Source organism: Oncorhynchus mykiss, chromosome 9, assembly GCF_013265735.2.
Source record: "Oncorhynchus mykiss isolate Arlee chromosome 9, USDA_OmykA_1.1, whole genome shotgun sequence".
Taxonomy (NCBI): Eukaryota; Metazoa; Chordata; class Actinopteri; order Salmoniformes; family Salmonidae; genus Oncorhynchus; species Oncorhynchus mykiss.
Window position 1 is genome coordinate 62172298 of NC_048573.1, and position 17350 is coordinate 62189647.

General features: G+C 40.0%; 1 protein-coding gene and 1 long non-coding RNA gene across 7 annotated transcripts; one reads left to right on the forward strand and one right to left on the reverse strand.

The window, feature by feature from the left end:
* Nucleotides 1–1154: 1154 nt before the first annotated feature.
* Nucleotides 1155–13962, forward strand: LOC110532588 (ATP-dependent RNA helicase DDX19A). 6 transcript variants are annotated; one of them, XM_021616607.2, is made up of 12 exons: nucleotides 1156–1576; nucleotides 1916–1982; nucleotides 2089–2133; nucleotides 2230–2365; nucleotides 3051–3143; nucleotides 3410–3536; nucleotides 3840–3954; nucleotides 4171–4348; nucleotides 11203–11440; nucleotides 11597–11759; nucleotides 11879–12070; nucleotides 12175–13962. In XM_021616607.2, the coding sequence occupies exons 1-12, from the start codon at nucleotides 1520–1522 to the stop codon at nucleotides 12234–12236; spliced, it is 1473 nt and encodes a 490-aa protein (XP_021472282.1). In that variant the 5' UTR covers nucleotides 1156–1519; the 3' UTR covers nucleotides 12237–13962. The 6 variants fall into 6 exon arrangements, with proteins under 6 accessions (XP_021472280.1, XP_021472282.1, XP_021472283.1 ...); XM_021616608.2 differs by having other exon boundaries at nucleotides 1157–1576; nucleotides 3434–3536; XM_021616605.2 differs by having other exon boundaries at nucleotides 1155–1576; nucleotides 11879–13962.
* LOC118966086 lies at nucleotides 13717–14796 on the reverse strand. The gene is made up of 2 exons (XR_005053313.1): nucleotides 14584–14796; nucleotides 13717–14459 (listed from the first exon to the last, which is right to left on the reverse strand). It is a non-coding gene; the product is annotated as an uncharacterized LOC118966086 (long non-coding RNA).
* Nucleotides 14797–17350: the final 2554 nt, after the last annotated feature.

Sequence of the window (17350 nt, forward strand, 5' to 3'; positions counted from 1 at the left end):
ACATAGTCACCATCCATACAGTACAGTCATGATAACACCACACTAACAGCAGCTTTCCAAGGAAACAGGTCAGAAATAACCATCTGTTGATAATACAGAATGGTTTGTATTGCTGGATTTCATTGCTGGCTGATATAATTGCAAACATATCAATGCCAATATACAATATACATGCACAATATTCAGCAACAACTACTGAAATAATGAAGTCTTACCTTTTCATTTGTGTAAACTGGGGGTGAGATGATGATTTCTGTCTTTTGGATACCCACTTTTCATGAAATATGTCCTTTTCGCCACTATTTATTTTTCATCCCTTTTTTCTTTCCTCTGGAGTATGTGGCAAATGCCAGCTACCAGAGGTGGGTAGAGAAACTATTCATTAATTGTCTCTGGCTTTTCACAGAGGAACTAAACAAAAACAGAGAAGGACAGTGGACACTAGGCAGCAACCTTGTCAGCAATATAGTCAGCACAGCAACATGTGGTTATACAAAGTATATCAGCTAAATCTCTCCCCCCTCCCTGTGGCTGGAGTTAGGTTTTCACTGACAGGGAGAGAAAGAGAGAGAGAGACAGACAGAGATAACAGCCCAGCCACAGAGCGAGAAACCTGTGCAACAGATTAGCATTCCGCCCTCCCCTTCCCCTACTACCCCTCCCCTCTGCATTCATAGCATCAGCACCACCCACTCTCCTTCTTCCCTGCGATCGATGACGAGACCCCATTCATGCATCGTTTTTGATAGCTGGAGGATCAGACTAAATGAAATGCAACGCCAGGCGTGGAGAACAAGAAATAGTGGGAGGGGGAACATAAAGCTCGTCTCGCCTCCATCCAGTCCAGTGCTCTGTCTCTGCTTTATTGCAAAGCCTATAATGTTTAGATTATAATGTGGGTGATATGATTTTGGCTGTCTGCGTTGTGACCACTGTTAATCTGATCCACCTGTTTTTTTTGTTTTTACTGAGGACGTAACCATGACAATCGATGTAGACCTCTAATGGCATCTTAAAATATATTTGTGAGGAAGGGGTGATGTGGGTGGGGGTTATTGGCTGAAGCTGCATCCGCTCCACAATTAAACAATCCCCTCCCCCCAGCCTCATCTCCCCCTCTCTCTTTATGTGGACTGACAGGTCTCTCTCTCTCTACCTGGCTGGGTCACTCATCCGGACTGCCATCAATTCTCCTACTCAGATTTTCTGGGACCAGATGTTTAATAAACAAAACAATAGCCAGACCTGTATCTGATAACAGATTGTAATTATTCTAATAGAGCCTGTAGTATTGCACATTTTCAACGAAGGCATACACAAACTAATGGGGTAAACAAAGTTGATGGGAACTCAGAATACCACTTCCGAGTTCCCATCAGAAAGAGTGCAGCTAGGTGCGCAACAGCGGCAGCTTCTTTTGCTTAGCAGGCAGCTGCATCCCTTTCGACGCACAGCTTAATTTCATAGTTTGTTGTGTAGCTGAAAATTTGTGTAAAATAATATACATTAAACGTGAACAATGGCTACTAACTCCTGGGCTCTGGCTGTCGATAAACAGGAATCTACGACTGACTCTGTAAGTTTAAATATTTCGCTAGCTCATTAGCTAGCTGAATTCCCAACCATGCATGACGAAAAGCATCAGACTTTATGCTGCTACCTAGCAAGCTTGCTAGCGCAGCCAACTGTAGCTGAGGCAATTTGTGGCTGAACTTTTCAGAGGTTAGCTAGCTAACCATGTGCTGATGGTGTGCCACTTAACTGACACACCTTCTGAATGACTGTAGCGGTGTTTGTTATGCCTTTGAAGTTGTTGGCATAATTTGAGCTTCATTGCAGATTCGTGCTTGCCAATATTTGATGAGGGGAAACTTAGATATTTGCGTACTAACAACATGTTTATTTCTCTTACAAGTTCGGCTCCTTGGTGATAAGATCCCCACCTCGAGGTGGAGGTGATGCTGCACCTAGAAAGGCAAAAGGTAAAATCACTGGTGTCAATAATAAAACTTTGCCCGTGATATCCATGTATTATTGTTTATGACCTTTGTGATAAAATGGGGTGATGAGTTTTTGTTGTTCCTTCAGGTACCACAAAACAAGTGGAGAATGGCACCAAAGTGGAAGAAAAAGGTGTGTGATTTCCCAGGGTTTATTTTAATCTCCCCATCATCATGTCTCCATTCAGTTACTACAACAGGCCATTCACCTGTCACTCTTGCCTTGTAGAGGACAAAGCGGCCCAGTCGTTGTTGAATAAGATGATCCACACCAGCCTTGTGAACACTACCAATCAAGTAGAGGTTCTTCAGAGGGATCCAAAATCTCCTCTTTACTCGGTCAAGACATTTGAAGAGCTGAGACTGTACGTCATCTCAGTGTTCAAATTCACCATTGCTTACTAATTTACAAATGTGTATAGGCCTACCTCACATAAAACCTACACTATAAAGTGTATTTTAACCTGAGTTAGGATCTACAACATCACTTTTTTGCAGTATCGTGTGTGGTGTTCAACATGTTTGGTTGGCCTTTTTTATATGTGGAAACACATCTCCCTCACTAGTTTTAAGCACCAGCTGTCAGAGCAGCTCACAGATTACTGCACCTGTACATAGCTCACCTATAATTTAGCCCAAACAACTACCTCTTCCCCTACTGTATTTATTTATTTATTTTGTTCCTTTGCACCCCATTTTTTTTATTTCTACTTTGCACATTTCTTCCACTGCAAATCTACCATTCCAGTGTTTTACTTGCTATATTGTATTTACTTTGCCACCATGGCCTTTTTTTGCCTTTACCTCCCTTATCTCACCTCATTTGCTCACATCGTGTATATAGACTTGTTTCTACTGTATTATTGACTGTATGTTTGTTTTACTCCATGTGTAACTCTGTCGTTGTATGTGTCAAACTGCTTTGCTTTATCTTGGTCAGGTCGCAATTGTAAATGAGAACTTGTTCTCAACTTGCCTACCTCGTTAAATTTAAATAAAGGTGAAATAAAAATAAATAAATGTGGTCTTTTAAATATTCTTCCATCTCAGGAAAGATGAGCTGCTAAGAGGAGTGTATGACATGGGTTTCAACAGACCCTCTAAGATCCAGGAGAATGCCCTGCCCATGATGCTGGCAGAGCCGTGAGTACCCATTTCATTTAGCTCAATGCTCCTTGTGATTAAGCTCAATAATGGAGGAAATAGCCTAGATATTTTGCATATTTGAATGGGTTGTGTGTTCTGATATTGAACATTTCATTTTAACCTTCAGTCAGATGTAGTCAAACTAGTTATTAACCATTATCACGTTTATGTATACAGTAATATAGTTGTTTGATTGGATTTTGATGTGAAATTAATGGAATCTACATGATCTACCTTTTAGTCCCCCATTGTTCTCTCTTCAGCGTGTATTATCCCTCTGGTTCCAGACCTCAGAACCTGATTGCCCAATCACAGTCCGGCACAGGTAAAACAGCTGCCTTTGCGCTGGCCATGCTCAGCCATGTTGACCCAGCTAACAAATGGACTCAGGTGAGTTGACATCTCCAGCACCGATATATACTGGAGCCATTAGCATTACTCAGGCTATGGTCTTGAACTTAGCTTTAAGCTAGACCTCTGATACAGGTACTCAGAGGTCAGGTAATCAGCAAGTTCAGAAATAGTTTTTATGGGTTTGTTTGTTTTATTAAGAGCGACTGCAGATCAGGGTAGCAGGTAAAATGAAAGTGCCTTGGTATAGAATACTTCCATCACAGTGTGTTGCTTTTTTAGTTGGTTGATTTTATAGATAAAAGCCTCATATTACTGAAACTCCTTATTTTGCCCCCTCAGTGTCTTTGCATTGCCCCAACGTACGAGCTAGCTTTGCAGACTGGTAAAGTCATTGAACAGATGGGGAAATTCTATCCTGAGGTCAAATTGGCATATGCCATTCGTGGCAATAAATGTAAGTGTCAAAACACTCATGCTTTTTTATTCTGAATACAATCTGTAATGTTATGGTGCATAATTTCACTGGGGAAATTGTAATCAATGCCGGTGCTCTCACACAAATGTCATGGCGGAAGCATAACTTTCAATAAGTTGTATTATAAAGTGGATGTTCTGTAAAATATGCTAATGAGAATCATAACTGTCCTATATGTCTCTGGTTGCTGAGCAGTGGACAGAGGGACGAAGCTTCAGGAGCAAATTGTCATCGGGACACCTGGCACGGTCCTAGACTGGTGCTCCAAACTGAAGATCATCGACCCCAAGAAGATCAGCGTCTTCGTCCTGGACGAGGCTGACGTCATGATTGCCACACAAGGTCACCAGGACCAGAGCATCCGGATCCAAAGGTGAGTTTTCTCATAAGTTGTAAATGTACAGTACTCTCATCTAGCATAACCTAAGTCCTACAAGACAAGCTCGTCTTGCAGGCCAGTAATTACATGAGTGTTGCTATTAAGTATTGCTCCCGAGTGGCGCAGTGGTCTAAGCCACTGCATCTCAGTGCTAGAGGCATTGCTACAGACCCTGGTTTAATTCTAGGCTGTATCACAACTGGCCGTGATTGGGAGTCCCAAAGGGCGGCGCACAATTGGCCCAAATTTGTGCAGACTCGTTACAACTTCAGCTTGTCTGTGACCTATAGAAAGTGGTCTTGTTTAAATTCTATGACATGATTTGGTATTTTTTTTCATGTTGAGAGCTCAATCCGTCTGAGAATATCACAGCGAGATAGAAGTTCTATTGTATCCGCTAGTCTCCCACTTCATATGTGCTATTGCAAGCATAGCTGTGAGTTTCACAGGCACAGGAAATTGTTCCTTTGCCTGGATAGGCCAGAAAATGTGACATGTCACTCCCTATAAATGTAGGGTCTGAAACCTGAGTCTTCAAGTCATCTGTATGAGTGTGGTAGCAGAGAGCAGACCAGTCGGAACCGGTTCAGAACCACTCAAAGTCCGCCATATAGGGGACTTAACATCTTTGTTTACAAACACCTGTAAAAGGGCTCTTAAAGACATAGTAGTCACCAAAGTTCCAGATCACTTATTTTTTAAATGTCCTGCTTTGGCTGGATGTGTCAATGTGTAGTTCATACATACTTAATCTATAAGCAGAAATACTGTCTTACTCAATTAGCTGCAAAATCCCTAGTTTGAAAGCGACTGTTTTTCTGGAAGCTGTACTGCATATTTTTCCAACATTTTGCCCCACGTCGGCCAGCCCCCTAGCAATTAAAGTTCAACCAAAGAGCTTCAGCCCCTCGCCATTTGAGTGACAGCTAGGAAAATGCATCCACAGTAGAACGAGAAGGAGAGCAATGACATGGTGAACATACTGTATCTGCACATGTGTGACCTAGTAAGCAATTTTCGGGGGCCTTTTATCTTGTGAGCACTACTTTCAGAACTACGATCTGAAAAGTATACAAAAGTACTGGAGCATCGGCTTCCGGTGACGCAACTTAGGAAATGGTTGCCTAGTTTTTCGTACTGCATATCAGTTGGGTATTTCCCCCCCTAAATTCAAGTATTTATTCTGAGCATTGTAATAACTTAAACAAAATGGAAAGGGGGAAAATAGGAAAAGGTTGTGGAGCTACAACAACAGCCCGTAACAAGACAGCAGAAGATATAATCGTCGATGAACCCGAGATGGCTAATGCTAGCGCAAATAAGATAGCAGCAGCAAAGGAACCCTCATTTCGTGAGGTGATAAAGGAGGAATTGCGCGAGGCGCTCACAGGCTTACGAAAGGAACTTCGAGAAGATGTAAGAAAATAACTAAATGAGTTCAAGAAGGACATTAACCAGAAACTTGAAGACAAAAAAGAATAACTTCACAGCATATCTACAAGAATGGGGGATGGAGAACAGCACATTGGGGAAATGGACACATGGAACTCCACAGTCAAGGAAATACTTGAAGTCACTGAAAAGCCAACACGCACTACAGGTAAAAGTGACAGAACTCAAAGGTTTCTCGCGTTGAAACAACATTAGACTTTATAACGTAGTAGAGGGCGCAGAAAAATACTCTATGCCGAAATTCGTTGAGGGTCTATTCAAAGACATACTTGAAGATGACACTGACCTGGGAATTGAGAGAGCACACCGAGCTCTGGCCCCAAAACACAACAGTGGTGCCCCACCAACATCCATAGTAGTATGGTTCCTAAAATTCTCAGTCAAATAGAAAGTCTTACACGCAACCTTAAAAAAGCCTGTTAACTTCCAAGGCCAACGAGTGTTCTTTGATCATGACTATGCGGGAGAGATACTGAAAAGGAAAGAATACACCCCCATTAAGAAAGCACTTAAAGAGAAGGGTATTCGCTTCCAAACACCATTCCCGGCAAAAATGTGGGTATTTCTGGAAAAAGGCCTGGTTACATACGAGCATGCGGCTGAGGACCTGAAGTCGAGGGGCATTCCAGTGGAGTATACCGCCAGGAGAAAGGCAACATCACCGGCGGAAAGACTCAAGCATGCTCTCCCATGGATCGTTGTCGACAAGCAGAGTCATGGACAAAGAGGGAAACCACCTCGGTGAGAGGACGTTCACATCCGAGAGAGACTCGGGCACTTCCAACGGGAAGATGGAAGACACTGAATCAGATTTAACGGAATTAATAGTTACCGTGAGCTTTTAAGACGTTGGGTTGTTACTGTTGACATTGCAATAGGTAAAATATCTCCCCTATTTTCCCCCAATGCTGAACAAGGGTGAGTAGCCAAAAGTATGTGTTCTTTATGAACACACTAAGTAGTGTCACGTTAATAACATATATATTAGCTAAGGATTAATGACATTGACAACGGGGCGACAGAAGGGCATATCATGGGGAGGATTCATGACATGCACACATGACCGATGTAGTTTTCACTTGTAATTAACCCATGTGTATAAGCGACGAAATAGGCGCCCTTATTATTTTCGGTTCCAACAGGTCTCGATTGTGACTACGTCACGCATTTTCAAATCTGAGCGAGGGGTCCCTCCTGCGGACAGGCTCATCCCCTCAAACCCCAGAGGCAAGAGACAGTCCTCTGACATGGGAGTCCAAAACCAAATTATTTTCCCACTTTGGTTTACTCTATTATTATTGTTGATTTTTCGTTCATTGTTAGGCTCATGATAAGCTGGCAGATATGGTGCAGTTTATTTATTTATATCGATGCATCATCGAGAATTTAAGGTCATAAGTCTCAATGTAAACGGAGTGCCATCAAGAGAAGTAAGGTAATAGCAAAGATGAAATGGGGGAGAATGACATATTATTCTGACTATTCCACACCTGAACACGAGAAACTCAAGAAAATGGGATATAGCAATACTTTTTTTTCTTCTTACAAAATGGGTAGAAAGGGAGTTGCAATCTTGATCCCAAATGCAGTTAATTTTGAGTTTGTCAGAAATAAAAGACGAGGGTAGATTTATACTTGTTAAATGTAAACTGGATAACAAGGAAGTTACATTAAATAATGTATACGCACCCCCAGGGAGCGACATGGTCTTCTACAGGAAGGTGTTTGATTTAATTGCCACAGAAACCTCTGGCACTCTTATATGTGGAGGGGATTTTAACACAATTTTAAACTCAATTGGACAGCACAAATCAAAATAGGAAAATTAGTCTAGTTGCTAAAAAGATCAATAGGATATTGCTGGATCTAGGACTGCTCGATGTATGGCGTGACACCCACAAGACCGAGAAGGAATATACTTTTTACTCAGCCTGCCACACTGAATACTCCAGGTTAGACTACTTTTTCATGTACAGTGCAGATAGACACAGGCTTAAGGATTGTTGGATCAGGCAGAGCGACTTATCAGATCATAATGGAGTTTACCTAACTCTACACCTTGATAGCAAACCAAGAAATACTATATGGAGACTTAATACAAGCATGCTGAATGATCCAGCATTCAAGGAATCAATAAAGACAGAATTGAACATTATCTGGAGAATAATGATAACGGGGAAGTATCTCCTGCTACATTGTGGGATGCAGCTAAGGCGGTTATTAGAGGAAAGATCATCTCTCAAGAAAAAGATTAAAGCACAGAAACTGCTGAAATTACAGGAAACCCTAAGAAACTTAGAACGATCTCATAGTCAATACAAGACCCTCTTATATTACGAGAGAATCAAAAGGTAAAACAGGAAATTGACCAGATTTATAGAGAAGAAGTAAAGAAAAAGCTCAGGTTCCTGAAACAACAATATTATGAAGCAGGCTCAAAGGCAACCAAATTACTAGCCTGGAGACTCAGGAAACAAGCACAGAATACCATTTTCAAAATAAAAGACCCCAAAACAAAGATGATCACATGCAAATTAGATGGAATACAGAATGCATTTGAATCATATTACACATCTGTACAAGCAACCAGAGAAGGCAGATGCACAGACAATAGAGTACTTTTTGAACTCACTTGATCTCCCCTCAATTGGGACAGAGCAAAATGATAGACTAACTTTAGAAATATCCACAGAAGAAATTAATAAAGCAATATCTCAACTAAAAGTAAACAAGTGTCCAGGCACTGATGGCTTCCCTTCAGAATGTTTCAAGACCTTCAGAGAACAACTAACACCTACTTAAGGCCTGTTTTAACTGGACTCTGAGGGAGGGGGGTCTCCCACCGTCATGGAGAGAGGCCATCATATCAGTAATCCCAAGAGGATAAAGATGAGATGGAATGGAGTTCATATAGACCTATCGCAATTCTTAACACGGATTATAAACTATATGCATCAATAATAGCCAAAAGAATGGAGAACATAATCCCAGAATTGATTGATGGAGATCAAACTGGTTTCATACAAAATAGGCAGACCGAGGACAATATAAGGAGAACACTACATGTCATGGACCGCATTACTCAGAATAAGACAAGTGCAACATTAATCAGTCTAAATGCAGAAAAAACACTTGATTCAGTGGGATGGGATTATCTATTCCAAGTTATGGAAAGATTTGGTTTCAACAAAGTGATACAGTGCATCAAAACACTGTATTCATGTCCGACCGCTAGAATAAAGATAAATGGAAATTTGTCACGAACGATAAAATTAGAGCGAGGGGCAAGACCAGGCTGTAATCTTTCACCCACGCTCTTCTCCTTGTACCTCAAACCATTAGCACAGGCAATAAGACAGGACCCAACTTTAGAGGGAATAACAAGAGACAGTGAACATAAGATATGTATGTATGCTGATGATGTTCTGTTATTCCTTAAAGACCCAGGCTCAAGTGTACCTAGATTGATGGATGTTTTACCCTGAATATGTTCCAAATGTTTGTATGTGCTTAACGTACACAAGACCCAAGCCCTAGTATATAATTATACCCCACAGGAAGAGCTGAAGAGGAGATATAACACCTGGACCTCTTCATCCATTAAATATCTTGGAGTATATGTACCAAAAGATACACTCAAACTTTATTGCATGAATTACAATCACATCAACAAGAAAATAAATGGTGACCTAGACAGGTGGAATTCACTTCCCTTTGATCTTAGTAGTAGAATTGAAACAATCAAAATGAACATCCTGCCGAGGTTACTGTATTTGTTCCAATCATAGAAATCCCACCTAATCATAGAAATCCCACCTAAACAGTTTAGTGGATGGAATAAACAGATAAAAAAAGGTTTATCTGGAACAGTAAGAGACCAACAATTAGATATACAACATTACAATTATCAAACAACTGTGGGGGCCTTACCAAACCTAAAATATATTTATATATATATTTATATTTAAAATATGTGTCAGCCCAATTGAGATCTCTGGTGTGTTGGTGCAATCCAGAATACGAATCCAAATGGAAAGACATTGAGACTACTTTGACAGAGATACCCATACAGTCAGTTTTGGGAAATAAGGACATGGTAATAGAAATATACAGTAGACAAAATCAGTGGATTAATTTCTCTCTGAAGACATGGTTTAGGGTAGTTAAGCAAAATAATTTAGACAGAGAGATCAAACTGCTGAGTTGGCCCGCATACGACCCCAGCTTCATCCCTGCAACTCAGGACAGCAGATTTAAACAATGGACGCAGAAAGGCATCACATTATTCAGTACAATTATAAGGAATGGGGACCTAGATAACTTCCAGGACCTAAGTAAAAAACATGGCTTGGATAAACAAGCAAAAAACAAACATGTTTACAGATCCCTACAAGTTCAACACTATTTCTTAAGGAAGATAAAAGTGACTGACCCTCGAGCACCTCAAAGTATTCACTAACGCATACAACTTGGGGTAACAAAATAACTATTTCAAATCTCTACTTGGGCATTCAATCCTCAAAGAAACATTCTACAAACTATATTAAAAAGAAATAGGAGGAGGAACTTAACATTGAACTGATGAAACATGGTTGAACATATTAGAAACTCAAGGTCATGGAGAGAATTCTGTTGGAAGAATGTTATACGTTTCTTCATAACACCCAAACTGAAATCAAAACAGACTGGCTCCCTACATCCTTGTTGGAGAGAATGCTGTCTATTGAGGGTGGATCAATCTCATGTCTTTTGGACTTGCCCCGCAATCGAAACTTACTGGATCTAACATTGGAAAAATAATGGGATTTGACATAGAACAAACATTAATTTCTTTGTACTTGGGTGAAATACCTGATAACTTAAATAGAGAAAAGTACCTCTTGAAGGTCCTACTGGCAGCCAGTAAAAAGGCTGTCACTAGGAAATGGCTACAAAAAGACCCTCCCACAGTGACACAATGGATAGACATTGTAAAAGAAATACACCATATGGAGCCGTATGACCTTTGCTTTAAGAACACAAGGGGAGAGAGGTCAGGAATACTGGGAAAAATGGGTTTCGTACTTGAAAAAGGTCAATGTATGTCAATGTAACTAATATGATGAAGGTGCACTAACTGCCAGATCTTTTTTTGTTCTTTATTTGTACTTTGTGTTCCTACAATAAAAACAAAGTATAAAAAAAAGTACTGGTGCATCTCATTAATGACCACTGATGGTGATTAGTTACCTTAGCTTCTTCAGCTGGTTATCTTGAGGACTTTCCCTGTTGTGATGTATTTTTCTGATGCTAATAAACTGTGTTCTTAGCTAACTAAATGATGACGGCTAACACTAAGCATTTATTCATTATCCACCTGGAGAAACTTTGACTTTTCCCTTCCCCACCCCACGCAGAATGTTGCCAAATGAATGTCAGATGCTGCTGTTTTCGGCCACGTTTGAGGACTCAGTCTGGAAGTTTGCAGAGAGGGTTGTGCCAGACCCCAACATCATCAAGTTGAAACGTGAAGAGGAGACTCTGGACACCATCAAGCAGTATTACGTGCTCTGCAATGATAAGGACGAGAAGTTCACAGCCCTCTGTAATATCTACGGAGCCATCACCATTGCCCAGGCTATGATCTTCTGTCACGTGAGTCTGTCCTCCTCCTCAACGTATCATAGGAATTACATTTTTGGGGGATTTGGGTTGATATGGTACATAAACTAGCCTAATATAGTAAAGAAATAAAAGTGTTTGTATGGTACATAAAGTAACAGAAATAATCAATGGTCTTTGCCTTTGTAGACCCGAAGGACAGCTGGCTGGCTGTCTGCTGAGCTGACCAAAGAGGGCCATGTGGTGGCACTGCTGAGTGGGGAGATGACTGTTGAGCAGAGAGCGGCCATCATTGAACGCTTCAGGGAGGGCAAAGAGAAAGTCCTAGTGACCACCAACGTATGCTCCAGAGGTAAATATCAAGAAAATTAAAGCATGATAAATGTAACCAATTGTATTTATGTAGGACGATGATTGTTTCGCTTTGACATTGAACATTTTAGATTATAACATGCTTTTCTTTTTCAATAGGCATTGATGTTGAGCAAGTTTCTGTGGTGATCAACTTTGACCTGCCCATAGACAAAGACGGAAACGCTGACAACGAGACATACCTTCACCGGATTGGCCGAACAGGACGTTTCGGCAAGAGGGGGCTTGCCGTCAATATGATTGACAGCAAACACAGCATGAACATTCTCAACCAAATCGAGGAGCATTTCAGTACATTTGTCTCTATACCAATTAATTACAACATTGTACATATTGATCTATATAATAGTGTTCTCATTAGTAACCTAACCTTTCGTCTCGTTTTTTCCCCACAGATAAGAAGATAAACAAACTTGACACTGACGATCTGGATGAAATCGAGAAAATCAGCAACTGAAGAGGATGCTATCCTTTTAGAAATCAGAATTGAATGCATCTAATATTTATGCAGATGGGACTGTTGCCTCACATTAATAATATTACTACACAGATCATACACTTAAGGTTAGCTAGCTAACAGTAAACTTTAACTTGAAATGAAAACAACTTTCTGACAAAATTAGAAATAATTATATCTGAAAATATAACTAGCTAGACTCTCTTACCCATATACATGGATGGACGCTTCCCCCTCTCTGTCACGGATGCCATGGTTGCCTTAGTTTTAAGATGTAATCCGGAGACAGGTGTTTTACACAACAGCCTTCTGTGTATTCTCGTTTATACTCCATCTTCATATTTGCAATCATACGCCAGAATTTTCTCCATCTCCTTAGCGATCATACTCTAATTCTACCGATTTCAAAACTCGACCCTCCAGAAAGTGGAAAGCAACTCAATGCAGTTCTACTATGAGATAGCTATCAAAAAAAGCTGTCAGACCAATACGAACTCATCTCTTTGCATGTCCAGCCCATCCGTTATCTCAGCCAATCATGTCTAGCAGGAAGGTTCCTGTCTTTTTCTGTGGCTAAACCAACTAGGCTCGTAATTTAACAATATTATTTGTATACGCAGATGGCATACAAGTTTTATCAAGGCACATGAAAGTTCACATGTTCCAGAAGGCATTTTGATAATAATAACAAAAGCAATAGTTTACATTCAAATGGCTCTCCTGTGAAGTGATGTGATGCCTAGTTTCTTGAAATGAGTCACATTTATGCTTTTGGACTTAAGTCACTTTAAGGATTTATTTGAATGTTTACATGAAATGACAGTATGTTAGCCATGCCTAAATAATATGCAAAACATTTAGATTGCATAGATTCTGCTATTTGAAACTATTAGGATTACAGTTGGTTTTCATTTGCTATACTTTTTATCGAGTGGTTACACTAAACTAATATTTTACCCTCTTGATCAGGTGCTCTCCTCAGAGGAATGCATAGGTGTACGCATTGGCCATATGGTTGTTTGCAGCATTATTCAGTATATTGACTAAAACGGAGAACACTAATGGGGGAAGTTTGCTGTGCTGATTTGTCTTAAAACCCCTTATTTTATAGAATCATAAGAGTGGAAAGGTAATGTGATTTGAAGTTGAGCAAATGAGAAGTACTATACTAACTAAACTGGAGAAATGTCCCTTCCTTATTAATGAGAAGGCAACTCATGATCAATCTAGTCTAGATTAACAATCCTTGAGAGATTTACAGCATTTCAGTATTGCAACACTAAATACATTCTTGATAGTTTGGATACACGGGTGTTTGTAATATTACTGTGAGTATTAGAACAGTTGCACCATCTTGTATTTTAAGTTTTCCCAATAGGGTTCTGCAAATCTCTGATGGGAGTATGTTTCGGTGAACAAAACTTGTTTCCAGTCACATTCAATTAGTTTGGGCACTTTTACCAAGTAAAATAAGATCGTATGGAATGTACCTAAATTGTTAGGAATAGATTTATTTAGAGAGAAAAAATCTTTGAGCAAAACACCATTTAATAGTTTTTTGTACCTTTAGTGAATTATTTATATTTGGACTGTGCTTGAACTAAACTTGTTAAGTGTTTAGAGTGTTTACCTTGGCTATGGAAGTAATACATAGCCTCTGCTGAATCTATTCTCTTATACTTGTCTGCACTTTTTGGTTTTGTTGTAATAAAGATTACCTACCTGATGTCTGTCTGTCCGGTAATTGAGGTTTGTTTCCCCTTGCAATATACATGGTTGATTGAAAATGATAAACATACCTTACCAGACCTGATCGAGCCAAAGGTTCTTTACAAATTGCCATTGAACAATGGAAACAAGCACTGTTTTAGTCAAAAGTTGAGACACCTACTCATTTGAGGTTTTTTTTTAACTGAAATAACACATGTAGTAACCAAAAAAGTGTACAAAAAAATGTTTGTATATTCTTCCTTTGCCTTGATGACATCTTTGCACACTCAACCAGCTTCACCTGGAATTTTCCAACAGTCTTGAAGGAATTCTCACATGCTGAGCACTTGTTGGCTGCTTTTCCTTCACTCTACGGTCCAACTCATCCCAAACCATCTCAATTGGGTTCAAGTCAGGTGATTGTGGGGGCCAGGTCATCTGATGCAGCACTCCATCACTCTCCTTGGTCAAATAGCCCTTACACAGCCTGGAGGTGTGTTTTGGGTCATTGTCCTGTTGAAAAACAAATTATAGTCCCACTAAGTGCAAAACAGATGGGATGGTGTATTGCTGCAGAATGCTGTGGTAGCCATGCTGGTTAAGTGTGCCTTGAATTCTAAATAACTAAATCACTGACCGTGTCACCATTAAAGCACTCCACACCATCTCCATGCTTCACGGTGGGAACCACACATGCGGAGGAGATGCCAAGATGCCACAAAGTCATCCGTTCACTTACTCTGCGTCTCACAAAGTCGGTGGTTGGAACCAAAAATCTCAGATTGGACTCCACCGGTCTAATGTCCAGTGCTTGTGTTTCTTGGCCCAAGCAAGTCTCTTCTTAATATTGGTTTCCTTTAGTAGTGGTTTCTTTGCAGAAATTGGTCCATGGCCTGATTCATACAGTCTCCTCTGAACAGTTGATGTTGATGTAACAGTACAAATTTAGACCGTCCCCTCGCCCATACCCGGGCGCGAACTAGGGACCTTCTGCACACATCAACAGTCACCCTCGAAGCATCGTTACCCATCGCGCCACAAAAGACGCGGCCCTTGCAGAGCAAGGGGAACTACTACTTCAAGGTCTCAGAGCAAGTGACGTCACTGATTGAAACGCTATTTAGCGCCCACGCTAACTAAGCTAGCCGTTTCACATCCGTTACACTGAGATGTGTGTGTTACTTGAACTGTGTGAAGCATTTATTTGGGCTGTTAGAAGCTGGTAACTCTATTGAACTTATCCTCTGCAGCAGAGGGTCCTCCTTTCCTGTGGCGGTCCTCATGAGAGCCAGTTTCATCATAGTGCTTGATGTTTTGTGCAACTGCACTTGAAGAAATGTTCCAGATTGACTGGCTGACCTTCATGTTAAGTAATGATGGACTGTCATTTCTCTTTGTTTTATGAGCTGTTGTTACGCCCCTGAAAACAGGGGAGAAATAATCACGAGAGTGATATGGTATTGTTTTCTCAATGCAACTTTTAGTTCAATCATTTCACAAAAATAACATTACAAAACAGAAAAACCATTATACAAATAACACAGCAAAATATCTTATTAACAACGCACATGTTCATTCACTATCGACATAAAATGTCAGCTACTCTCAGTACGATGCTATTCTTTGCAACCGAGCAGGGCTAATATTACTCTCTTTAAACTTAACTCTAACTTCCTCAAGATGTTACTAAGACACACCTTAAACACTTAACGTTAGCGAGTTATAACATTTAAATTACTCTTTTTTATCATCAATAACGTACCTGAAAACAGGGGAGAAATAATCACGAGAGTGATATGGTATTGTTTTCTCAATGCAACTTTTAGTTCAATGAGAAAAGACCGCGATTTACCCAGGAATATGGGTGGAGACCAGAGCAATCGATCTCCGGCTCATAGATTAAGAGCATTTCGTAGATCACAGATTAACACTTTTAGGCACCACAAAATAAAGTAATCAATATAACGTTTACACATTACTCACAATTCGTACACTTTGACAAATTTTAACGTTAACACTATTATATGAATGTTATCCATCTCTATCAACTAATACTGAATGCATCTTTTTAACCTTAGATGTTTTTACGATCCTCACATACTATAAACTTACTAATACTTTTCAATGTATAACAGGCTATGAATATTTCCTTTAGCCTGTCACACTGTTCTTGCCATAATATGGACTTGGCCTTTTACCAAATAGGGCTATCTTCTGTGTACGACCCCTTCCTTGTAACAACACAACTGATTGGCTCAAAAGCATTAAGATGGAAAGAATTCCACAAATGAACTTTTAACAAGGCACACCTGTTAATTGAAACGCTGCCTCATGTAGTTGGTTGAGAGAACGCCAAGTGTGCAAAACTGTCATCAAAGCAAAGGGTGGCTACTTTGAAGAATCTCAAATATAAAATATATTTTGATTTAACATTTCTTTGGTTACTACATGATTCCATATGTGTTATTTCATAGTTTTGATGTCTTCACTATTATTCTACAATGTAGAAAATAGTGAAAAACCCTGGAATGAGTAGGTGTCCAAACTTTTGACTGGTACTATCTCTCTCTCTCTCTCTCTCTCTCTCTCTCTATATATATATATATATATATATAAATATATACAGAGTATACAAAACACCTGCTCTTTCCATGACTGACCAGGTGAAAGATATGATCCCTTATGTCACTTGATAAATCAACTTCAATCAATTTAGATGAAAGGAAGGAGAGGATAAAGAATGATTTGTCAGCCTTGAGACATGAATTATGTACAGTCGGGCAAAGAAGTATTTAGTCAGCCACCAATTGTGCAAGTTCTCCCACTTAAAAAGATGAGAGAGGCCTGTAATTTATCATAGGTACACTTCAACTATGACAGACAAAATGAGAAAAAAAATCCAGAAAATCACATTGTAGGATTTTTTATGAATTTATTTGCAAAGTATTTGGTCACCTACAAACAAGCAAGATTTCTGGCTCTCACAGACCTGCTTACAAGCAAAAATTAAGCAGGAAGCACCAGTGACTCGGTCTATAAAAAAGTGGTCAGATAAAGCAGATGCTAAACTACAGGACTGTTTTGCTATCACAGACTGGAACATGTTCCGGGATTCTTCCGATTGCATTGAGGAGTACACCACATCAGTCACTGGCTTTATCAATAAGTGCATCGAGGACGTCGTCCCCACAGTGACTGTACGTACATACCCCAACCAGAAGCCATGGATTACAGGCAACATTCACACTGAGCTAAAGGGTAGAGCTGATGCTTTCAAGGTGCGGGACACTGACCTGGAAGCTTGCAAGAAATCCTGCTATGCCCTGCAACGAACCATCAAACAGGCAAAGCGTCAATACAGGGCTAAGATTGAATCATACTACACCGGCTCTGACGCTCGTCTT

What these genes read in the sequence shown, in the direction of transcription:
- LOC110532588 (XM_021616605.2), top strand. Translation starts at nt 1,520, where the DNA reads ATGGCTACTAACTCCTGGGCTCTGGCTGTCGATAAACAGGAATCTACG. An exon ending in AGGAATCTACGACTGACTCT is followed by an intron (nt 1,577 to 1,915) that starts GTAAGTTTAAAT and finishes TTCTCTTACAAG; the next exon opens with TTCGGCTCCTTGGTGATAAG. An exon ending in CAGAGCATCCGGATCCAAAG is followed by an intron (nt 4,349 to 11,202) that starts GTGAGTTTTCTC and finishes CACCCCACGCAG; the next exon opens with AATGTTGCCAAATGAATGTC.